General features: G+C 42.8%; 1 protein-coding gene across 1 annotated transcript; it reads right to left on the bottom strand.

Annotated features, from left to right (window-relative positions):
• Positions 1-59: 59 nt before the first annotated feature.
• LOC310770624 (deoxynucleoside triphosphate triphosphohydrolase SAMHD1-like) lies at positions 60-25209 on the bottom strand (the record flags this gene model as incomplete). Its single annotated transcript, XM_083663371.1, has 9 exons — positions 60-218; positions 3462-3532; positions 3812-3927; positions 4242-4402; positions 5849-5918; positions 6128-6165; positions 6612-6652; positions 20096-20205; positions 25037-25209. 9 exons carry the CDS (start codon positions 25207-25209, stop codon positions 60-62), a joined length of 939 nt encoding a protein of 312 aa, XP_083519497.1.
• Positions 25210-26193: the final 984 nt, after the last annotated feature.

The raw sequence follows: 26193 nt of genomic DNA, 5'->3' as shown, positions 1-26193 counted from the left end.
TTTAGCCAAGTCACACACTTTTCTAATGCTTAAAAGTCTATACACATTTGTAGTGTGTGTTAATGACTGACCCCCTGGCTGAGAGAGACGGGTCCACCGATCTGCTCCTTGATGAAGTCCAGGTCCTCAGGCAACACCAGGCCATGCTCCTTCATCACCGGCTCCAGGCCATTATCACTCACCAGGTAGTCAAACATGTCTTGAGAAGCAGTCTCATGCTGCAACACAACAGGCACACAAATGCATATTAAGATGAGAACGTGAACATTCACCATTTCAAATTGTCTTGACTCACTAATCAAACAGAAAGAGCTTATCTAAGAGTTTACTACAATGACAGGCATACTCACATATAAATGCTCATGTGTGGTTAGAATTAAACAGATTCATATCTTCACAGCGACTGAGAAGGTGTCCTATTTATTTCGACATATTCATATAGAATTATCCACGACAATAACAGTCCAGGATACAAACTTGAATGGTTCTTATCTCTCTCACGTTTGATAAATTGTATTAATGACACCATGACTAAGAGTTCTTATCACTGAACCTTATCAGGCTGGACACTGTAATAATGACTATCTTAGTTGACAACTGTTTTGCTTACTAGTCATTTGACAGGAATTGCTTAGCAGATCAGCCTTGGTTTAATTATATACAAAAAACACCATGCTGTTCACTTACATAGTTCTGGCTTTTTGAAAACTTCTTGTTAAACCATATTTTAAGAACACCGGAGAGGTCAGGTCAAGCTTTGTGAAACTAAAGTTTTAGCTTCCGAATTGCTAGAAAATAGCCAAAATAAACAATAAATAATAAATAAATAATTGGACAATCCAACAGCATGTTTGGGCTGGATTATTACTGTGGTTGTGGATTGCAGACATGGGACCAAGTCACTTCGGTCCAAGTCTCAAGTAAGTCCCAAGTCATTTGGTCCAAGTCTCAAGCAAGTCCCAAGTCATTTTGTTTTGGGCAAGTCAAGTCAAGTCAAGTCACAGGTTATGTCAAGTCAAGTCAAGTCGAGTCCCTAGTTAAGGCAAGTCAAGTCCCAAGTCAAGTCACTTTTTTTTCCCACGCCCAAATACCTTACCTTTGTTTATAAAGAAAAAAGACATGGTATTAATACCTGTCTAATAGTGGTGATATTATTGGCCAATTTACAGTATCTAACCCATTCAAAAAGTATGACAAATTTAATTTGTATTCTAATCATTGATATTCAGTGAAATAAATGTAATCAAACAAAAGTCAAATAACTTTATAAACGCTTATTTATTTCTTAACTGCTTCTCAGTAAAAAAAAAAAAAATCTGCCACGTCAGTTTTAAACTGTGAATTAGTGACAGGCTGACAGCCATACTACAATGTAATCAAACAAAAACAAATAGCTTAAACTTAGAGTATTTACCTCTTCTCAATCAAAACATATTAATATAAACAAGGCTAGGTGGAAACGTAGTAGTGCAGAAAAGCATTGTTGAACCTGTTGACACACACACACACACACACACACACACACACACACACACACACACACACACACACACACAGCTGACAACATGTACCTCTCCCCCCTCCAACCCAGGGCTGACACATAGGCTACATTTGCATAATGTCCCAATATGCATTGTGGTTGACAAGGAAGCAACCAGATGAAGCTAAATAAGTGGTAGATAGTAATATTTCTTTTTACCAAATTTTTACCACAAGTTGTAATATTTCAATGTTGGCCAAAATAAAAATTTAAAATTGACTTTATGAATTAACACCCTAAGTCTAAAGCACATTTTCAGGTGGGGTATATATACATCTCACAACTAGAACGAGTTGTAGGATGATTAGGAACTTTGGAGACCACCGTGTTGCGCAAGCTTGTGCATAATATTTTAAGATCTCTTGGCGTGCTCGCAGTCTACAGATCGAACCGATAGTCTACGGGCCTGCGCTGGCCAAAAGTATTTAATAAATATTTCCTCTCAATCACTGTTAAACAGTGAAACACTGACAGCCAGACTACAACATCAAACGTTCCGCCCCTGTCCCTTCTGCCTGTTTGAAGAATATTGCAGCTGTGTGCAATCCAGTGAGATGATTGATTGACGGCCAGTCATCCAATCACGACAATGCTATAAGGCGGAGCATGACTGGATGACAATTTGTCATTGGATCACTCAGTCATGTTCCTCCTTATAGCATTGTCGTGATTGGATGAGCGGCTGTCCGTCACGCTCCTCTCTTCGTCTCCTCTCCAGCTTGCACTCCCCGCCATGCACTGACTGACGCATACCGGACAGACAGAGAAACTTGGACAATGTTACGTTATGATTTAATTATTTAAACAGACAAACACAAACAAGTCATCCAAGTCATCACCTCTCAAGTCAAGTCAAGTCTCGAGTCTTTAACTTCCAAGTCCAAGTAAGTCTCAAGTCATTTATGTTTTTGTCAAGTCAAGTCACAAGTCATCAAAACAGGGACTCGAGTCGACTCGAGTCCAAGTCACCAAGTCTCAAGTGCCCATCTCTGGTGGATTGATAGATTCTTAGGAATCTAGCATATCCTTGCTGCTAGAGATAGTTTTCTGAAGTATCTAACATTGGACATTGGTTTAAAACAGTTCCAGCTTGCATATTGACAGCAGATGTGTCTTGTCGTTCAGTTGGTCATTCAGCCCTTTCAATCAGAGCCTCACAGTGCTGGAACTGTGTGCCAGCACTTATCAAAGAACTTAATACAGTTAAATACTGTTTGTGATTGAACCAGTCCAGTTTGACAGTGCTGTGTTTGTCAGTGATGTCATACATAAGCATTGTGACATTACTTTACTCCCTGGCGAAAGTCGTTCCACTACTCGTTACATTACTTTTGCGTTACTAACATCGCTTGAGTGAAGTAATGTGCGTATCTCCACCCCTCAAAAGTTGTAGACAGCGCTACCATCCCCCCCTCCCCCTACAGCCCCCCCAAACTGCCTCAAACTCCTATGAAAGTTGGTGCTACAATGGATCGGCCAGAGGGATGACTGCCTCCGATTGACATGAAACATCCTATCGTCACTCCTCATGCCTAAATCTAACCAATCATCACTCCTCCCCATCCCTCTAGTCCATCCATTCTAGCAATTAACAGCTTTTAACAGTCAGCTGTGGTGTTGCGCAATCGTGCATTAAAAAGCACTGGAGACATTGGATGTTTTTTTCCAGAATCCTGCAGATTCAATCCCGATCCTGCTGATGATTGAAGGATTTATGTAATGCAAGTAATGACAGTGTTTGATTTAGTAACTAATGTGATTACTGGATTTAGGAACCGTAACGCCTTACACTACTCGTTACAGACAACTGTAATGTGATTACAGTAATGTGTTACCCCTCAACACTGACCAATATATGACATGGGACTATAGAAACAAAATTAAAAAAAAATATATATATATAAGGGGGATAGTTTCTCACCTTCCATTCCGATCCTGGACGCGCTCTGGGGATGAACATGCGATCGAACATATGGGAAAAAGGCCCATGTCCTGGATAAAGAGGGATATGGAGATGTTACTGATTTGTTTGAGTGTGCATTAAACTATTCATGTTTATATCTTACCAAGTCTTGTACCAAATAGAAGCTACTGAAGCTACAGTTTCAGTTTTATTCTGACTCCCAACCACACCCAGTTATTAATGATCAGTTACATGAGATGAGTCATGGCATGGCAGCCACGGCTGTGTGTGTGTGTGTGTGTGTGTGTGTGTGTGTGTGTGTGTGTGTGTGTGTGTGTGTGTGTGTGTGTGTGTGTTTCTTAACTCACCCAGGTCATGGCAGAGACCAGCGATCTTCACACAAAGGATGTCCCTGCGCGAGATGAGGAGTTCTGGCTGCCTGTCATTCAGTGCTTGTACAAGCCGTCCTGCTAGGTGTCCCACCCTGCAGCAGGGCATCAACAACAGAACAACCCCTTTCACAACCACTGTGTGACCATCCTGCTGCTACCCACCTGGAACTAACACATCATGAGCTTTTGATGCATCAGAGTTGACAATTTAGTCTGCTATCAGGCTAAAAACTTTATATTTTGCATGACTGTTCTTTACATATTTTCAAATTTTTTTATTTTTTTATTGTTCTTATTGTGTGTGTTTTACTGCACCCTGTCTGCAAACCAAACTTCCCCAATAGTAAACATTTTGAATCCACACACACACACACACACACACATCTGAAAACACACACAGACATACCCAATGGAGTGTTCAAAGCGGTTGTGAGATGCACCAGGGAAGACATAGTAGGTTCCTCCCAGCTGCTTGATGTTTCGTAGTCTTTGGAACTGGGGTGTGTCTATGATTCGGATGAGAAGTGGGTGTATCTCCACATGCCCATGGATGGGATCATTAAACACCTGGTAGAAAACAGCACACCAAACAGCTAGGATTAGAAAAATATACACACGTATTGTATTATTTATCAGCTAAGAGACTGTTAGTTAAAAACAAATCTGTGCCTGTCTTTCGGGAGGCAGGGAGGCCGTCTTTACCTCTTGTAGTGTGACATATTCAAAGACCAGCGTCTTGGCATCTGGGATGCCTCACAACACCCAAATGAAAAGTCTATCATGTCGGTCTCTTTTTGGTATTGTCACAGTTGGTTAATATGATGGTTGCTGGTTATCCCTGTTATGTGATTTATGGCATCGCGTGAGGCTGTCATAGGAAAGTGGGAGTTGACTTGAAGGGGTGTCTCTCGGCCACTCCAACCAAGGAAGACAACCTCCCTTTCACAAACTTTCCATCTGGCAGCCTTGTGGTTATTTCCTTCTGCCGTGGTATGTTGCGGGTCCAGGTCATCTAGACACAAGCCTATCTCTTTTTAGAACCGAACCCGTGACAGTATCGTCTCGCATAGTTTGTCTTCTTGGCCAGGAACCAACTCATTGCACAACCACTGCAATACCCTAACGTTTAAATTGAGATCATTCCTCGTAGTGGTTTTATTTTGGAATTAAGTTTCTTTGAGTGGACTCCTGATTCAACATCGTCCTCCGCAACCTGGGAAATCCACACGATAGTCCCTACCAACTCCAAGGGTGTTGTTTTAGAGCTCACTGTTCAATATCACTGGAAGGGGCAAGCAAAGATGAGGGTGAAGTGCGACTATTTAAGAGTGTTACCAGTTAGCCGCTGAGAGGGTACATAGGGATCTGTCCGACACGCTAAGTCCAGAAACGGGAGACATGAGGCCGTAGCTGCATTTTGAGGGTGTTCATTTGAACCCACATAAAACACTACATGCTCTGCTGCAAGATGTAGTAGCTAATTGTTGCATAAGCTTAACAAGATATAACATTTAGCATTGCATTGTGTTGCGGTCAACAGAAATTATCAGCTCCTACTTCCCCTCTCTCTGACAAACAAAACTGAATGAGAAGCAGGTGTAAGTGATCTTAATTACTGCTGTCCCCCCCCCCCCCCAGTGACACACACACCTCCACAATGCCCCCCAGTGACCGAGTGACAGACCTGCAAGCAAAACATACTCCTTGCTCCCACAGAGGGGATGATGAAACTAGTGTTTCATCATTCATCTTATTCTACCTCTCTTCCCCCTTTTTCCAGCCTGCTGACTTAACTTGACTGTAGAGTGAGAGTAGACAAGGACAAAAACAATAACAGCAAGCAAAAAAGAAAGCATAATGGATGGTAGGTGGCTGTGATGGTCCTTTACTGACCCTGGTATGTCTTGACCTTCCCTTGCTGTTTATCCTACACACCTTTCTTCTTTTAAATAGTCAGTCTCTGTTATTATACCACATCCTTCTACATGAGTTATTTTGAAGAACATTGTATACCTTTGGCTCCGCTGCTCTCTGCCAGAGCTTCCTGAGACTGTATAGGAGTTGCAGACGGACACCACGGGGCCTAGGGAGAGAGAGAAAAGCAGTGTAAGAGAAAGTGGACTGTGAAACATCAAAGGGGGCTGTGGGTTTTGCTTGACTGCCTGCCATTCTGGTCAACCATTATAGTGATACCACACCAAGGGGCATTGGCTTTGAATGAAACCCCCTTTGGTTAGGCAGGATTCGTATGTTTTCTTAGACATCCGACACCAGGACAAATGACACACTTACTCTATGCCAATCTTCTCCAACTGTGCCTCGGAGAGATCCTGCAGACCGACACCAGTTATTTATTGCTCTGGACACAGGAGGAAACACAATGTTGTTGGCATTTCATAGTTCTCCTGTATCTCAGGGAATAGAGCAACACAACACTGTCAGGGTTAGGCGTTTGGTACTTGTGGTATTGCAGAGCACTTTGGATAAAAGCGTCCCCCAAATGGCACGTTAAATTATGTTTATTGATTGTGCGTAGCTAGATTTAGCTAGAAGTCCTCTGAGACATGCTTGTGAATTAGGGCTATACAAATCAACTTGGCGTGACACGTGTAACTTAACGTAGACACTACAGTCCCTCCAGGAAATTGCGATTTTGCGATCGCAATAATTAATGCAAATTCAACCAAACTCCGCGATATTTGCGGGGCTTGCAATTTTTCAAAATTCCCGCGATTTTGCCACAAAAAGTTAGTAAAATGCCGCATCTATTCTTTACCTGGGTTTGAGATATGTGCGCGCTGTCATCTTGCCTGGTTGCTGTGGGAACGAGGGACAACAATAGGAAGTGACGAGAGTATGTAACGTAACACGCCATCGCATTGCGATGAGGAGGGCAAACCCCTCACATTTGCCAACAAAAATAACTGCAAAACAATTATCAAATGTTTTGCATGAAAGTGGAGGCAAACTATTTTGCACTCCCTGCAACACTGTCGTGGAGGAACACAAACGGAAATCGTCACTGGACAGCTACTTTGCTAGCGCGAAGCATTTGAGACCCCCACACACACACACACACACACACACACACAGGTGGCATATTTAGCTTAGGGTCTAGTTGTTTGAATATTTAACAAAGAACAAGGAACAAGGAACAAGGAAGGGATGAGGAGGACAGGGAAGGCATGCCGGTCTATAAACAAATCATAACGGAACTGAAAAGACAAAGAACACTGGACATCAGAACAAAGAGACCCACACCCTGGCACCTGCTCACCTTCTAACAGACTTCTTATTTTTGATAACTATTCCTTTCTACTGTTTATAAAAAAAAATAAAAAAAATGTATTTACGGTACTGTAAATGTTTGTAACCCCTTATTGAATAATTGAATAAAGTATATTTAAAAAGGAAGGCATGCCGGCTCGCCCCCCCCTTGCTTCGCGGGCTCAAGGGCCGCTCTCAAGCTCAACTTTTTACCTGTCTCGCCCCCAAATGGGAACGAGCTTCCCCCCATGGTCAGGACATCAGAATCTCTCCCCATCTTCCACAATCGGCTAAAAACTCATCTCTTTTCTCTCCATTTTACCTCCCCCTAACCTTACTTCAACTCCCGTATATGCTGCCCACGGACTGTCAACTGTTTTTGGTTCTTTATTTTATTTATCTTTTTCATTATCTCTGCTTTCCACTATGTATGTTACATGATCTATGCTTGTTTTTTATCCCTCTGTACGTCGCTTTGGAGAAAGGCGTCTGCCAAATGAAATAAAGTAAAGTAAAGTAAAGAGGAAATAAGGATAAGAGGAAATATATAAAGCACTAAGCAAAAGGTATGACAAAAGGCAAAGTGATAATAGCATTATTGAGGATGAGGAAGAAAGGAGAAGAGGAATGATGAAGGAAGGAAAAGAAAAAATGTAATTAAAAATTAAAAAATTAAATCAAATTTTTTTCCTCAATGCCGCAATTTTTGCCAGTTCCTGCAATTTTACCGCAGAAAATCACATAAAATGTCGCAAATTGCATCGCAAATTTTGAGAAAAGCCGCCGCAAAATCAAGCATCTACAGCTTGCAACTGTGTACGTTTTGACAACAGCTGTAACAAGAACATGAACTAGCTAACAAGCTATTAGTTAGCAAGTCACACAAATAAACATGGACAGGTGGACGTTAACCGAGCTAGCAGCTGTCCAAAAGGAGAAGAGACTGGACTAGTCAGGCTAACGTTAGCTGTAAGAAGAAAATACATTTAAACAGATCAAACTGTATAAACCAAAACCATAATAAGACCGACTTCTAAATGTGTCTGCCCATTCCTCGAGTCCTTGTCGCTGCAGGTATTGGCACGTTTCCTCCACTCCCCATCTCATGAAGTCCTCTTCGTGCTCTCGGACCACAGACACTCTCTTCTCTGGGGTTTTGAAAGTGTCAGCAGTGGATGGATCTTGCTCTAACGGGTGCTTTCGGTTCGCCATGTTGAGCAGACAAAAAGCAGTAGATAGAGTGGAGGCCCACAAATGAAATGTCACGGGAGCAGTTTCAGCTGATCAGTTCAGACATGCACACAAGACAAGACACCCAGGCAGTGAAAAATGCCGGGTTTTTGTTTCTCTCCCTCTCACTCTGTTGTCTGTAGTCAGTGGCGTGCCTGACCAAGTTGGTGCCCTAGGCAAGATTTGTGCTGGTGCCCCCCCCTCCCCCAAAGAAAATATAATAAAAATTATATTGCAGCGAATTCCACCACTGCAGTGCAGGCTCAGAATCGCCCTTCCCCAGTGGCGCTGGAAGTACTTTTAGGAAGGGGTGCTGTAAGGAAGGGACTCTCGGTGCTGCCCGCAAGGGCAGCGCCGAAGAAAATTTGATGTTTTTTGGACTTTAATCCATATTTAGAAGAATATTTAATTTTAAATTAACATTAGGATTATACTGTTGTGATGTCATTATTCAGTATCTTCTCCTTTTCTCACTCACTTTCATATAAGCACCTGCTCTCCCTTTAGTCGTTTTACACTACAACAGACAGCAACACAGGCATAAACACTGAACTTATTATTATTATTATGGAAAACCAGATTATGATGAAAATCAAACACTTTTGAAGAGAGAGCATATTAAATAAGATCAGAGCTTGGAAGCACAAACTGTTTTTTAATGCATTTTGTTGGTGGTATAAACACAAGACAGCCAAATCCAACAATTTCGAAAATCCCATTTCTTGCCACCAGGGGGTGCTGCAGCACCCTCAGCACCCACCTTCCAGCGCCCTTGCTCCCCCCCCCACTCTGGGAAAAAGCTCCCAGCAGGTAAAAGGGGGCGCGGCCGCGCAGGGGGTGGGGTGGTATGGATTAGGGACCATGGTGAAATTGCTGCAGCCCAGGCAGCCAGAAAGCCAGAATTAGAAAAATGATTTCACTATTATTTAAAGACTTAAGATGTTGTTGTGCTTATTTTTTGTCTACTATTGTAAAATAATAGTAGGCCTATTATCATGAAAAAGTATTTCTAAAAAAAAAAAAAATTTTTTTTTTACCCTCTCTGGCGCCCCTAACGGCTCAAGCGCCCTTAGCATTTGCCTAGTTCGCCTAATGGACGGCACGCCACTGTCTGTAGTCATTAGTCAAGAGCCCCAGAATCACAATATAACTTCCGGTTACAGCCTTCAGAATACAATTCTTTGGTTTAACACTAGTTCTTTTTAAAGTAATAACATCATTCATACAGAAGTGGGAACAACACTTAATGAGGATCGGGTCTGTTTTCCCCCTCAAAGCACACCTGATTGTTCTAGTTGTCAGACTAAACCTCCACCACCGATATGCCCTGACAACTAGAGCGGTTTATTTTCCAAAGGAAACCACATAACTTCCTTCCAACTATCTCCAACTTCATACAGCTTTTTTCTGACTTTGGGTTTGGTTGACAGCTAAAGGGCGGAGCTATGGCTCTGGGTGGAGCCAAATATATTCAGAGCAAATGAGATACCTTCATTCGCCCAGGATCGTCTCTCTCTTTCTTTTTGAGCAATTCATGGCATAGGAGTTGAATTCATGTAGCCTAATCTCTCACTGACCCTTTTAACCTATTGACGTTTCACTGTCACTGTCACTTACTTTTCACCCATGTGTGAGAGGAGAGGAGGAAAACCCCATGACAGTTTTTTGATAGGCCTGTTTGTTTTTTTACTTTAAATAATATCATCATCAGTATATAAATGGGAGCTAGCAGGGCTCTGTTTGTTTCTCTGTCTGTCCCATGTCCCACTGTGATGTCATAAATGACATCATCATCAGTGATGTCATAAACCACTGTGACAAGAAAAATCTCAGAAAAATGAGTAGCAACTCAATTGTACTCAACTCTGTGAGAATATGGAACTGCGCTCATAAGTTTCTGAACTGGAATAAGCCTCTATCACCTTACACTCCTATATGGAAGAATCCAGCTCTGCCTTCTGTACTTGGTGATAATGTTTCGAAACAGTGGGCTGAGAAAGGCATCCTAACTGTGGCTTGCTTGTATGACAGTGGCGTTCTTCTCACATTTACACAGATTCAAGAAAGATATAATGTACCTAGCTCACAATTCTTTAAGTTTCTACAGTTGAGAAGTTTTATTCAGTCCACTCAACAAAAATTGGAGGAACCAAAGGCCTCTGTAATAGAGAAAATACTAATACAATCAGAGAAATCAACTAAATTATTATCTAGACTTTACAAAGGTTTGATGGAGGCTTTTCCAGACAATACTCTTTCTACTAAGGAAAAATGGCAGGGCGACATTGAGGAAAACATTGACGAGGAGGAATGGAGACAGATTTGTTCAAATATACACTCTGGCTCATATAACTGGAGACATAAACTCTTACAATTCAAGATTGTGCATAGAACATATTATACCCCAGAAAAACTTCATGCCATGCAGTCAGAAATGTCCTTTTTGTGCTGGAGGTGCAAGAGACAAAAGGGCTCGCTTTTGCATATGCTGTGGTCTTGCTGTAAACTGACCCTCTTTTGGGAGGAAATATGTTTTGTTATTGCATCATGCTTGCAACTTAATCTAACGCCCACTCCTCGTCTCTGTTTACTCTGTAACTTTAATGTTGGTGATTGTCACCAAAGGAAATCTTGCATTTATTGCTGCAAAAAAATGTATTGCTGTCGGCTGGAAGGCCTCCTATCCCCCAACACTGTCTCAGTGGAAAGCAGAGATGTCAGGCTATATCCCTCTTGATCATCTGTATTACAAAATGAAAGGAAAGCTTGACATATATGACAAAATATGGACCCCTTATGTGACTTTTATGGATAACTGTTAAACATCGGTTGAATTATGCTTTTCTACAAGACTACTGTGACATATTCATTTACTGATTTCCTCATCTTCATATACTGTTTTTTCTTTCTTCCCCTTTTTGAGATTCTTGAGATGTATGTATGTAGGAGTATGTGTATGCATATATATGTGGATATACGTGTGTACAGTATGTGTATGTGTGTACATGTATGTATGTATATATATGCACATATATCTGTAGTTGCAACCCTAGCATGGTTTTGTCTACCGTGTCTGTTTAAGTTACATTGTCTTGTTTGTCCTGTTTTGTTATCTTGTCCCACCTGCTTGAGGGTATCATACATACATATAAAAAGCATACACATAGACATAGCACTGACTCTCACTCTGCAGAGTCGCGCAGCGGCCGAGCTGCGAATGCGAGCTGCAGGGCCAGCTTGGCGAGCTGCAGGACGGGTGAGGCCGCACAGCGGGCAAGGTAGCAAGCCCGCGTAGCGGGCGAGCCTAGGGATCGATCTTGGGGTTATATTTGGGGTTATATTTGATAGCGCTTTTAAATTCGACAAGCAGATCAACTCAGTAGTTAAAAACAGCTTTTACCACCTTCGGCTGCTGGCTAAGACGAAGGCCTACCTCTCCCAGGCAAACCTGGAGAGGGTTATTCACGCCTTCGTCACCACACGCATTGACTACTGCAACGCACTTTATGTGGGGATTGATCAGTCCTTGCTCCGCCGCCTACAGCTCGTTCAGAACGCGGCTGCACGCCTCCTTAAGCTTCTGGCATACTCTTCGCGCCCAGCCAAGCGCATAGGGCGCACGGCGATTATGACGACATCGCACGGGGCGTGTCGGGGGTTGAGGCCTGAGCGCAGCGCGGCGCGTCCATGGAGATTTTTCTATCAGCGCGTCGGTTTTGCTGCCTGTGCCTGAGATCTCCGTGGTAGGCTATCAGCGGATATCTGCTGTGATTGAGTCCTCACCGTCGTAAAGTCGCCTTCAAAGCATGCTGTTCGATTATAACGAACTAGTTGTGTGGCTTAGCCTTCCCAAATGTGGAGGGGTCGTTTTTTATAATTTAATACATAGAATTGGGAACATTACATTCAATTTCATTCAGACTGCCTGGAGCCTGGAGCTGCGCACTGAGTATGTTCTGTTTTGGCCTGCGCAGAGTGCGCGCGCCCTCCTCTGAGCCCCGCCTCCAGCGCGTGCGCGAAGAGTATGCCAGAAGCTTTACGAGGACAATAAAGCGCGAGCACATCACCCCAGTCCTGTCCTCGCTCCATTGGCTGCCTGTGCGCTTTCGCATTGATTTTAAATTATCCCTGACCGTCTTTAAAGCCCTCAATGGCCTGGCCCCTCCCTACATTTCCGAGCTGCTGCACCGCCACACCCCCTCCAGAGCTCTTAGATCGGCCGACCTATCGCTGCTGGTGGTGCCCAGAACCAAACTAAAAACTAGGGGGGACAGAGCCTTTGCGGCAGCTGCCCCAAAACTCTGGAACAGTCTCCCCCTACACGTTCGTGCTGCCCAGACCCTGGAGGTTTTTAAATCGCTCTTAAAAACCCACCTGTTTTCCCTGGCTTTCCCCCCTACTTAGCCATCGTTAGGTCCCTGGCATTTATCGTTTTATTGCTTTTATTGTCTTATTGTTTTATCTTTTTGATTTTAATTGTCATCATATATGCACTTTGTATTATGTTGCTCTCAATTAGTATTTTTGCACTTTACTTATTTACATCTGTGCACTTTACTCCCCGCCTGTGAAGCACTTTGGTTCGGCTGCCGCTGTATGTAAATGTGCTATATAAATAAAGTTGACTTGACTCGACTTGACTCGATCTGTCAATCCCAAAAGCTGGATTGACAGTCATGGCTGCGTTTCTTGATTAGAACTGGGAGGTGGACTATTTCTCTGGCCTTTTGACAGCAGAAACGGTTGCTGAGCTTTGTGGGTCCAGATCACTGGCATAATTCTCTTTTACAGGGAACCAGTTAGAACAAATAGCCACAAGATGGCACTGTTGTTCAATACTCTGTTTGTTTTGAGGGTTAGCAATGGGCCATGATGACCCATGGCCAACATGTTGGACTGCTTAGGTGATAAAGGGATTAAAAATTCAGGTTTTGCAAAGGAATATAAAGCAATGCTCAATATTAAATCCAGCTCACTGCCACCACTTTTCATAAAAAGGCCTTTGTTTTTGAAAGTATTGCCATATTTTTCAGGCGCAAGCACGGCCAATGTCAGGGAACCAAACAGAGAGATAGCTTAGTGACAGTTTTGTCAACAGCATGCATCAAATTAAGATGTATTCTATTAACTCTTGGCTAAATATAATTTTAATGACATGGGGAACACAATGTAAAATCTCCATTAAATAAATGTTCTATTAAATGGCAAGACATTAGTCTCTTTATACAATTTTACTGTCTAAGACCATTCATCAGCATTTTACAAGATTCTTCCAGCCCTCTATTATTAAATCCTGTTAAAAGTAAGCTATTATTTGCCAGATTTGAGTAAGAATTTATAACAATTTATTACATGTTAATATATTGGATGGACACATATCAATTGTGTACCATGGACACAGATGTGCCTTAGCTCCTCCTACTCCAAAAGATAACTACAAGAATGTGCTGTGATGTGGGATCTGCTGGACCTTGAACTTAGTTAAAAGACTTCACAAGTTGCTAGTCTGTTGTCCCTCAGCAGTGACCTCTAGTTCCCACTACATCAACGCTCTCTTTCACCGTGGAGCTCAAACAACCACGTGTGTTAAAACAAAGCCTTGGCTTTAACAGTCAGGGATCATTGTACAGTAACCTGAACCTAAATCATTTCAACACTGTGGGCCTCCTGTCAATCAAATATTAGCCAGGCACTTTCCATGTTCCCCCAAAGCAGCATGGACTGCATCATGGCTGAGAAGATGCTGAACTATTCCAAGTATCTGCAATAATTAGGCTACTAACTCAAACCAGGGAAAAAGGTTTAGAGCTAAATCCCACATGCCAATAGGCTTTTCTTTAACTGTTCCCTCACGTGTGGACAAAACAACAAGCGTACTTTAGAGCAGGGATGCTCAACTTGCTTTGCCCGGGGGCCACTTCCGTGAAATGATAGAAGGCCAGGGGCCAGTTAATAAACAATCAATATACATTTTTCTGTAGCGGATTGTAGGTTTTTGGGGTGTCAGTCGGAGTTTAGTCTGACAATGTTGTGCACACCGGATAGTTAGTTAGGTTAAGTACATACATAAGTGCCTGGGTAGCGAGCAGACGGCAGTATTTGACAATTTAGCAGCTAAATCATAGATTATTGAAAGATATTCCATATTCCAGACTGAAATGCTATAAGTATTGGGCAGGAGTATTGGCCAGAATGACATGAACATTTGGACACTTATTCAGCGGGTATCTTGCATGTTGCGTTCAGGTGCACTGTAAAAAAAAAAAAAAAAAAAGAAAAGTTTTGCAATTGCATCGCGGGCCACACAGGGGGCGCCCCGCCAGTTGAGTATCACTGCTTTAGAGTATAAGCAAAATAAGCCCCCAGGCCTCTCAGATCCTAGGCTGCTTATGGCTCAGGCAGTTGGGGAACAGAACAGAATCATTAGGACAGTGAAATCTTTTGTATGGGAAGTGTGCAGCCTATCTGCTCATTCACTGGTGCTCTTACTATTATATGGCATTCCCCAAATGTTTGAGTATTGATAATATAATATCATTAATCCCTTTTGGATTTGTTTTTCTTCCTGTTCAGTCATCCATTTCAACCTGATACATTTAATTTAGAAGAGACTGAAATTAAACTATTCTCTATTTCACAAGTTTAAAAAAAAAAGTAAAAATTTGGAAAAATAATGGAAAATAATAAACGTGATTATTATACATTTTTATAGCAGAAATATGCCCCTCCCCCCCGTATTCTATAATCATCTTATGCCCCCCCCCCCCCCCCCCTATACAATAGACATGAATCCTCATAGGGAAGAGATGCATTGTTACAGATTTAACCATAGGCTAATTTCCATCTGGAGTCCCTGGGCAGGTGGATTCAGAAGCCATTCAGAGTTAAGAAAACACAATAAACTACATAAAGTGAAAACATGCAATGTCTATAGCATAGGTTAGCACAAGATAAAATAATATGGACAATAAAGTAAAATAAATATATATAAAAAAACATCCAGATACCAGACAGCAGCAGGCAACAGACATCGAATATAAAATACATACATGTCATGCATACATCTATACAGATGCCAAAAATAAACCACCACACACACACACACACACACACACACACACACACACACACACACACACACACACACACACACACACACACACACACACACACACACACACACACACACACACACACACACACACACACACACACAGGTGGCATATTTAGCTTAGGGTCTAGTTGTTTGAATATTTAACAAGGAACAAGGAACCAGGAACAAGGAAGGGATGAGGAGGACAGGGAAGTCATGCCGGTCTATAAACAAATCATAACGGAACTGAAAAGACAAAGAACACTGGACATCAGAACAAAGAGACCCACACCCTGGCACCTGCTCACCTTCTAACAGACTTCTTATTTTTGATAACTATTCCTTTCTACTGTTTATAAAAATAAATAAATAAAAATGTATTTACTGTAAATGTTTGTAACCCCTTATTGAATAATTGAATAAAGTATATTTAAAAAGGAAGGCATGCCGGCTCGCCCCCCCCTTGCTTCGTGGGCTCAAGGGCCGCTCTCAAGCTCGACTTTTTACCTGTCTCGCCCCCAAATGGTGGAACGAGCTTCCCCCCATGGTCAGGACATCAGAATCTCTCCCCATCTTCCACAATCGGCTAAAAACTCATCTCTTTTCTCTCCATTTTACCTCCCCCTAACCTTACTTCTTCATCTCCCTTATATGCTGCCCACGGACTGTCAACTGTTTTTGGTTCTTTATTTTATTTATCTTTTTCATTATCTCTGCTTTCCACTATGTATGTTACATGATCTATGCTTGTTTTTTATCCCTCTGTACGTCGCTTTGGAGAAAGGCATCTGCCAAATGAAATAAAGTAAAGTAAAGTAAAGTAAAGTAAAGAGGAAATAAGGATAAGAGGAAATATATAAAGCACTAAGCAAAAGGTATGAGAAAAGGCAAAGTGATAATAGCATTATTGAGGATGAGGAAGAAAGGAGAAGAGCAATGATGAAGGGAGGTAAAGAAAAAATTTAATTAAAAATTAAAAAATTAAATAGAATTTTTTTCCTCAACGCCGCAATTTTTGCCAGTTCCCGCAATTTTACCGCAGAAAATCACATAAAATGTCGCAAATTGCATCGCAAATTTTGAGAAAAGCCATCGAATATAAAATACATACATGTCATGCATACATCTATGCAGATGACCACACACACACACACACACACACACACACACCAAACTCTGAGCTGATATCCAGTAAAACGCTTTACCAGGGATCGGCACTGGACATTCCTTTGTATTGTTTTGACATCTCAGTTCAAGTGAAGCCAAGAGAGACTCAGAGTTTCCCCACAATGCAATGCTCCACAGCCCAGGCCTGTGTGCTGCTTCAACAAAACACCCTGCTGCCTTTCAAGTCAAACCTGGAAATATCTCAAACTGCCACTAGTGGGCCTTTTTCACAGCAGCCATTTTGTGTCTAAAAGGCAGGCTGAACACAGTTGCAACCAAAAACATTAATGAAGGACCCAGCACTGGAACACCTAAAATGGGTTGGAAGTTGGAAACCCTCTTAATGTTTTGGTTGAACCTGTGTTTAATTATACAGTCTATGGCAAAGGTTCTCAAATGGGGGTCTGCGGACCCCCAGGGGTCCTTAAAGGATGGGTTTTCCGTGGGGAATATGAATATATATTAAATCTCACGCCCCTAAGGTTTTCGAATCCGTTGAAATTTTTGAAATTGGATATTCACTGCCAGAGATATCAAGCATCTCTCACATATTTTTTGGGCCAGCCGACGCGTTTCGCGTCATCTGGCCTAAGTCCGCCTTGCGGAAGTCGTGCACCTATGAACTACAACTGTTGTTGGCCATGGTCCCGCCTCTAGAGGTCCTCCACGCCCCTTCAGAGGCCTTGACCAAAACAAAAACGCAGCCATCTTGTCAACCGCCTAGCCTGCTGTAGCTAATATTAGCTTCCCATAGTTCCTTGCAAAGAGACCATTATCTCGGGAACGGAAGCACTAATCGACACGGGACTGGCGGCATTGGAAAGCTCGTCAAATTTTACATCTAGTAGTAGGTGGGTTGAAGTAACGAAATCAACGCTGAGCAATGTACCCGTTTTTACACATTTTTACAGAAAATAGTTACAACATCAGATGCGCGTAACTCCTACGAAAATGCCTTAAAATGCATGAAAAATTTTTTATGAAGACATCTCCCGACATATATACTACCGTTTACATTTGGTGCAATTTGGAGGCAATTTTATTTTCGATTTATTTCTTGTTCTTTGTATATTTCATTGTCGAAGCCTTCTTCTTCTTCTTCTTTGAGTTTTATGGCGGTTGGCAAACATATATGTGCATTACCGCCACCTACTGGAGTTTGATATCAGCCAAATGCCTGAGGGGTGGGCATAAAAACGAAGGCCACGCGAGCCCAGTGCATTGTGGGAAATGTAGTATTTCGAGTCCCCGCACCCGCACCTCCCCCCCACCACCCCCCCCCCACACACAGAGTGGATTTCGGTTGATATCTCTGTGAGTAAACCTCCAATTTCAAAAATTTCAACGGATTCGAAAACCTTAGGGGCGTGAGATTTAATATATATTCATATTCCCCACGGAAAACCCATCCTTTAAGGGGGTTCCAGGGGGTCCCCAGCCAAAAGAGGGTTAATTTATTTCCCCTATAATTCCATTCATAAGTAACACAATGACTATTTTGGTCATGGGTTTTATACACTTTCTGTAATGAAACATCTAAAAGCATCAATCTTATTATCATATAGGGGACAAAATCCTATCAAATGGGGGTTCCGTGGTGTAATTTTTGTCAGTTTAGGGGTCCTTCATGTGAAAACATTTGAGAACCACTGGTCTGGCTTTTAGACACAAAATGGCTGCCGTGGAAAAGGTCAATGGAGTGGCACAGGAATGAGTCCTAAAACCATCGCCTGGTTCCTTCATCTGGAAGTCAATGGGATTTTTGTATTGGGGATTTTGGTTAGATGCCTGAAAGAAGGTCTGTGGTTAACAACGTTTATGAAACTGAGACCTTTTGTGTTCAGCAAGATAATGTTCACAAATTGGGGGGCGGGGAAGAAGAAAAAGATATTTGAAGCATTTTCTGGCTATCGCAATTTTGGGGGATCGCATTTACGCTTCAAAAATCATAAAAGTGGTGTTCAACACAAAGGTCTCAGTTTCATACACTGGTGCCCAGGGCACACCAATCAAACAATCTAGAACAAACACATTCAAACACAGATGTTTGTTCGGTGTGCCATGGCTGTCTGTCCTTGTTTGGAGATGTTTGGTCAGATTCCAGATGTTCAACCCTTGTTTGTCTGTGTTTAGCCCATGGTACACCAACCAAACATTCTCCAACATCCGTTGGCAGTTGTTGGACAATGTTTTATTGGTGTGCCATGGACTTGAAGTGCAGTAGTGGCGACTGCACTAGTGTGTGTGTATATGGTACCCTGGCTCTGCAGCTGGTCCAGGTATTTGCTGGGTGTGGGGTTGAAGCCGAGCGCCTCCTCTCTCTCCTTCTCCTGCCGCCTCTGCTGCTCCTCCTCCCTGGCTCTCCTCAGCACCTCCTCCTGCAGCTCGTCCAGCTCGCTGCGGCCTGTGCCCGCTGCCAGCCACACACACACACACACACACACACACACACACACACACACACACACACACACACACACACACACACACACACACACACACACACACACACACACACACACACACACACACACACAATAGAGATGAGTAAGAGATATACCCACCAAAGCTCGCTCTGTCTGTCTGTCTGTCTGTCTGTCTGGACCTGAATGGTGATTAATAATCATAAACTGAGGATTGCATCTAAAAGGTGGGCAGTATATAATATACAGTAGTATATATAAGCAGTATATATAAGCAGTATATATAAGCAGTATATAATATACAGTAGATTTACAGAACAGAGTTTGGATTTTCAAATGACTTTTTTTTTACGCTTCACTAAGTTACGTTAGAGATGCGCGGATGAACTTTTATGACATCCTAATCCTTCTGCATGTATGCATAAACCATCCACCCGCCATCCATCCATCCCAGCAAATTATTTCCTGCTATTTATAGTTGTGTACTAATGATGAAACCATGTGACTAATTTCATATCACGATTATAGTGGCCAAAATTATCACCGTCATCAGTATTATAACGGTATTGTTAAAATGTGCTGAAAATGTTCAAAGAGTACTAATACACTCAGTGAAATCATTTCACCAAGGCTGCGCGTTTGCATCTGGGAGACAGTTGCCAACTTAGGTTGATGATGGACAGTATTTATCATGTTTTTCAAAGCGCTGTAATCACGGTACCACAGTTTTAATGATAATGAACAAGCTTGGAAATGGCATTCGTGAGGTCACAGTGACCTTGACCTTTGACCACCAAAATGTAATCAGTTCATCCTTGAGTCCAAGTGGACGTTTGAGCCAAATTCTAAGAAAACTCCGTCAAGGCGTTCCTGAGATATCGCATTAATGAGCTAGAAAATGGTGTTCATGAGGTCACAGTGACCTTGAAGTGTTACCTTCAACGCCCAAAATCAAATCCTTGAGTCCAAGTCGACGTTTGAGGCAAATTGGAAGACACACACACACACACACACACACACACACAAACACTCAATAGACACTACATACGCCTATACACACACACACTCGCTGTGCCGTACCCAAATTCCCCCTGCACTCGTGCAGCAGAGCTCCACTGCTCCTCGCCCGCACGCTCCTCCAGGCCGGCCCCGAGGAAGAGGAGGAGGAAGGCTTCTTCATCACACACTCCCTGCAGAGAGAGAGAGAAGAGGGCAATATCATCTTTACATAACTGACGGACAGAGCTGCCTGTGCTTTTTAGAGGCAGTGGCAACAAAACTATATTTCAACTATAGTTTTTATTGTTTCCTTTGCAGATATTCAAACGTCAGTCCAGTTCAATTTACAATTTGGTATACACTCACAAAGAAACAACAAAACAAAAAACACAGTCCGTAAAATAGTATACAAATAAAAATAAACAACATGTGCAAACCAGATATAAGTTGTAATGTTGCATTATCGTTCTATATTACAACAGCATCCAACTATAGACAAACATTCTGTTAGACAAACAAAAAACACAACAGCCTGCATACTTGATCTGAACTGAAAGGAAACCATTTTCTCCCAAACCAAGAACTCAACCCCCTCCCGCCAGTCAAACATGTTGCACTATAGGTTTGGTTTTAAATTATTGGTGTGTCAGATTTGTCAGATTTGACTCTTCCCTGATCTGAGATAGAAATGGGTACCAGATTTCTGTATAGGTGTCCAGCTTCCCATTTATTTTGTAAATCAATCTTTGGTACGAGGCGGTTTCAGATAGGGGTCAGAATAAGTTGGGTTAACAAAACAATATTGACCTTTTGGTGTTTTCTGTAAGAAAACTAACATTCAGTCAGGAACACTCTCGTCATAGATTTATCCATTTCTTGCAAGTAGTAGTAGTAGTAGTACTTTATTGGCATATAGCAGTCCGTAGGCCGAATTAATTACCAATTTACAGGTTAAAAAGCAGACGTCGACACAAGTTAAAATTCAAAACAGCACATAACTAAAATAGAACTTCAGGCATAGACAAAAGCAAACTAAATCAACAGGACATGTTATGGGATAATATGTTGGTTCAGGAGTCTAGTCAGATATGGTATGGGAGAGTTCTGATGGCGGCGTGTTTTTGTGAGGGGATTGTTCAGTTTATGACAGTTCCGGGTTATACGGCCAGAGATCTGCAGACGTGTTGGGGGTAGCCAGTTGGCGAATTGGGAGGTTTGGAGGTTTTGGGCAAATGACAGACAGATCTGCTCACGTCGGGAAGCCAGGTCAGTGAGCCCTAGCTTTAACAGGGCGGTTGGGTAGTGGTCATAGTTGGGGCCGAGGATGATGCGACAGGCCCTCTTCTGTACCCACTCCAATTGGGATGAAAGAGCTTGTGTGATGCCAGCATTCCAGATGGGGGCAGCATACTCCAGTAAAGGTCGTACATATCCAAGGTATATGGTTAGAAGGTCATCAGTGGAGACAGAAAAACGCCTGAGGCGCTTCAAGAAGAACAATTTCCTATTTGCATTTGATGTTATGGCATCCACCTGGCTGTTCCAGCGAAGGTCATTCTGAATGATGAGGCCAAGGATTTTGAGTTTAGGGACAGCTTTAAGAACAGTGTTGTTGATGGAGAGCGGTGGAGGTGAAGGTGGGTTTCTGCTGAATGTTATATGCATGACCAGACATTTCTTCTCATTGAGAAGCATGTCATTGGAGGTTGTCCATCTATGGAGATTGTCAAGTTGGCTTTGTAATTGTGATGGTTGCATGTGTTTTCTAGCTTCCAGCAGGTTCATGTCGTCTACATACTTCCATACAGGGCAGGTGGAGTCCTGGGCAGCATCGTCAATAAGCGCCAGGAAGAGTACTGCTCCGAGCAATGTCCCTTGGGCAACACCACATGAAAGATGCTCCCATTCAGATAGTGCACCCTGGTAGCGGACCCTCTGCCTTCTGTCAGAGATGAAATTACAGAGCCATAGGGCTAGTTCAGGTCTTAGTCCCATTGCAAGTATTTTACTGGTGGCTATGTTATGGTTAACTCTGTCGAAAGCCTTGCTAAAGTCTGTAGCTACGAGGGAGCAGATTGAGCTATAGCCTGGTCAGTGTTTTACAGACTATCTATGAGGCTGACAAGAGCATGTGTGGTAGACCGACCCTTAAGGCTGTCAAACTGTCTGGAATCAAATGTAATGTCCTTTAAAATCCACTGGAGGGCAATTTTTTCTGCTATCTTGGCAAACTGAGATGTCAGTGATATTGGTCTTAATTGGTCTATGTGGGCAGGGCGTGATTTGGGTATTGGGATGACCTCAGCTTCACGCCACTGTTTAGGAACCTTCCCCTCACTGAAAGAGCAGCAACAAATGGAAATAGTTATGTTTGACACTGATGGCTCTGCTCTTTACAGAAGATGCTCCCTAGATTAGCCAAGCAGCATGCTAAGCTAATCAGGTAGCACAATGCAGAATCCCCCCATGGGTAAACAAGAGTGAGCCCAAAGCAAGAATACATGTTTGACCTTTGAGCCATGCAGACTCTGAACTAGAAAGCTGGAGGCTGGGGTGATGGAGCTTTGCAGCAGAGAGCAGCAGTGATGTGTGTGGCAGCATTAGAGTAGCAAAGACCAGTGTAGAAGACAGCCATATTTAAACGGACCGCCTTGTTGTGAGAAGGGATGTGATTGGTGTGATGATTAAACACTGATCCAATCAACGGGCTGTCAGCTGATTACAGTCGGGGGGGTATAGCCTAGGACTACCATGTCCTGGATGAACCAACGCGTATCTTTATTCCTTCTTGGTGCATTAACATACCTTTCATTTGTGCGGCACATCCTCCATTTTCTTTTCTCTCTCTGGCACCTGTAGTGTTGATTTGACATCATTGGCATTTGATCACCATGAATGTCTTCATGATTGACAGTGTAACGGCCCTGTGCTCGGCTCGCTGACTGCTCTGCTCATCAGATCATGTGAGGAGGCATCACTCTGCTCACAATATAAATTTATCTATTTTTTCTACACAGTAATATACATCCATTGTTGTTTCGCCCAACAAGTCCTGCATCAGAATGTAAGGCATTATACAATCAGCAGAATGTTTGTTGTTGTTGTTGTTGCAGAACAGGTACTTACAAGAGGCTACCTAATTTAGGGCCAGAGTGACACCTCTTCACTTGATCTATGCAGCTTTGTTTTTGGCTGCAGTTTGACTCACTGTGTGTGTTAAGTTAAGTTAACACGTTCAGTGCCAGCGACGCCATATGGCGTCATTAGAAATTTACCGTACAGTGCCAGCGACGCCAAATGGCGTCATAACTCCAAATTGTTTTTTTGACGGGGGGGTGTCGATCTAAGCTTCTTACGTCGCCTCTAACAATATTGTAGCTATTGGAGGTCGATAACCTATTTTACAAACCCATTAGGTGGCGACAGCACTCTCCTGATCAGAGAAAAAGGAGCCAAACACACAGAAATAGTCACTGGGGAAAATGAGGAAATCGCATCGCATCCGTCCGTATGCATCGACGTGCCTCCATAAACGAGCACAACGCCAGCTGTGCCCCCAGCAGCAGCATCCGCTGTCACAACTGAGCACCTCCATGTACGCTGCAACAGCACATTCACATAATCAGCCTTATTATTCCGAACTGGAAGCATGCCAGCCCGTGACAAACACACGCGGAACCAAAAAGCTGAATGTCGCGCACCATTCACTGTGTGTGCGCAGCAAACTCAGCAGAGACTGAGAGCCACCAGACACATAAGACACACCCAGGAGGCGTGTGCAGTTGAGGGGGGGGGGGGGGGGAGCACGCAGAGCAGCAGAGCAGCATACACTTCACCCAGACAGACCCAGACATCAGAAAATTAGCTTCAGAGTCAGTGATGTGCTTGAAATGTTTAATTTCACAAAAGGCTCATTATCTCAGCTCGTAGAAAAAAAGGGATGTTTTTGCTTCAATCAAGCTATCTTCTCCGGCTCATAACTAAAGAACGGAAAATGGGATCAATAAACTTTTTTTTGCAGGTGATAGAAGAGAGTCTCATCGTTATTTGTGCGTGTTCAGTGTTTACATAGTAATTATTAAAAAAATTATATGACTGTTTTAAAATGCATTGCGGCCTATGTGGCACAGCAAGCAACCTTTTGCCCAAGGGCCGTGGCACTCAAAGTGTTAAGTGATCCTTTATTTATCCCCATAGGGAAATTCATCCTCTGTATTTGACCCATCCTCTACTAGGAACATTCCTAGAACTAGGAGCAGTGGGCAGCCACAGTGCAGGGCCCGGGGACTAACTCCAGTTCTTTTGCCAGTGCCTTGCTCAGGAGCACTGACAGGAGTATTAACCCTAACATACATGTCTTTTGGTGGTGGGGGGAAACCGGAACACCCGGAGAAAACCCACACAAACACAGGGAGAACATGCAAACTCCACACAGAAAGGACCTGGGACGGACCGGGGTTCGAACCCGGGACCTTCTTGCTGTGAGGCAACAGCACTAACCACTGAGCCACCGTGCCGTCCAGGGGGTGAGTGGTGGTGCTGTCTGCCTTCATGAAGCCCTGTCACGTCTATGCAGCACTTTTTTTCATACAGACATTTCAGCACCCCCTTCCCAAGTACCCCCTTTACCTGACTACAACATTTTGCTTAGAAAACTGCCAGAGAAAACTATAGCATGTGATGCAATGAATGAATGTTAAACCACCTTTTGAAGGATATGACGTTACAAAAGAAGAAATGGAGTGAAAGAGTTGTAATTAGTGCCCCCTGAGCAGGTTTATTTTAACGTTTAATTTATTTTAATTTCCCCCTTTCGCTCAAGTACCCCCTGTAGTACCTTCACGTACCCCTAGGGGTACCGCAGATTGGGAACCAGTGAATGAAGGCATAATAATCAGCCCATTTCAGGCACTGTGTGTGTGTGTGTGTGTGTGTGTGTGTGTGTGTGTACTGTGTATGTGTGTGTGTGTGTACTGTGTATGTGTGTGTGTGTGTACTGTGTATGTGTGTGTGCCTGCCCACCTCTCTGCAGGCAGGTTGAGCTCCTGGCTGCTGTTGTTCCTCTCGCTGCTCTCATAGCCGCTCTCCATTCTCTGGATCAGCCTGGGGGGAGGGGGAGGAGGGGGGAGCTCTGCCCCTCTGCACCCCCTGCTGGAGGGGGCGGGGAGCGTCGCGTCTTCAGGATTCCTACACATTTTCAATTCAAAATATTCCATATGATTTCCAGACCATGACTTGTTTTGAAGATTCTGTCTGGTGTTCGATAGATTTACACAGAGACATCTTGCCCCTAACTAGGTCATATCACTATAGATGAAGATTGTTCTACAATGGCTCTACAAGAATATAAAAGCAAGAATTTTGTGTGTATCGGACCTGGATGACCACAACATTTTCCATACTTTTCCAGACTGCCCATCCCCCCCAAATTCCCAAACTATTCAAGACCTGGAAATGATCTAATTGTTTTTTTTATACTTTTCCAGATTTTGTAGCTTGGTTAAAAAGCATCCTGATCATGTGACTTCACATTTTCTTCCACGCATCAGCTAGAGATGCTGCGATCGAGATTTTTCAATTCCGATCCGATTTCGATATTTTAGCTCAAAACCGATCCGATTCCGATCAAATTTCGATACCCGATTCGATACCGATTTCGATCCGATACCGATACAGCACATATTTAAGTCTCTCTATTCTGTCTGATAGCTAGCAGGCAACAAACATTTTTAGGGTTAGGTATGTATGTGTGTGCTTTGGTAATATAGTATGTAAACGATTTAGTTCATCTAATTCATTTGATGTAAAACTAAAACATAACAATCAAATTAGGGCTGGGCGATATGGCCTCTAAAGAATATCGCGTTGTTTTTCGGCTATATCGCGATACACGATATATATCTCGATATTTTTGAAATCTCTCATAAATGCTCAATTTAACCCTTCAGGGTTCATACACATTTTGACCAATGGATTTCCATGACTTTTCCATAAGTTCTTAACCTGTATTTTATGCACACCTGGGGTAAAAAAGAAGAAAGAAATGGCAAATGTTGTGAGCAAAGATGGATGATTTAATATTCCATAGCTCTGACCTAAGCAAATCTAACTGACATCACTATTGTGATATAATTCTCAATAGTCAATACAAAAAATAATGGCTTTTATAGAACCGAAAG

Source organism: Poromitra crassiceps, assembly GCF_964638095.1.
Source record: "Poromitra crassiceps genome assembly, contig: HAP1_SCAFFOLD_136, whole genome shotgun sequence".
Taxonomy (NCBI): Eukaryota; Metazoa; Chordata; class Actinopteri; order Beryciformes; family Melamphaidae; genus Poromitra; species Poromitra crassiceps.
This window is presented reverse-complemented; position numbering and strand designations above follow the sequence as displayed.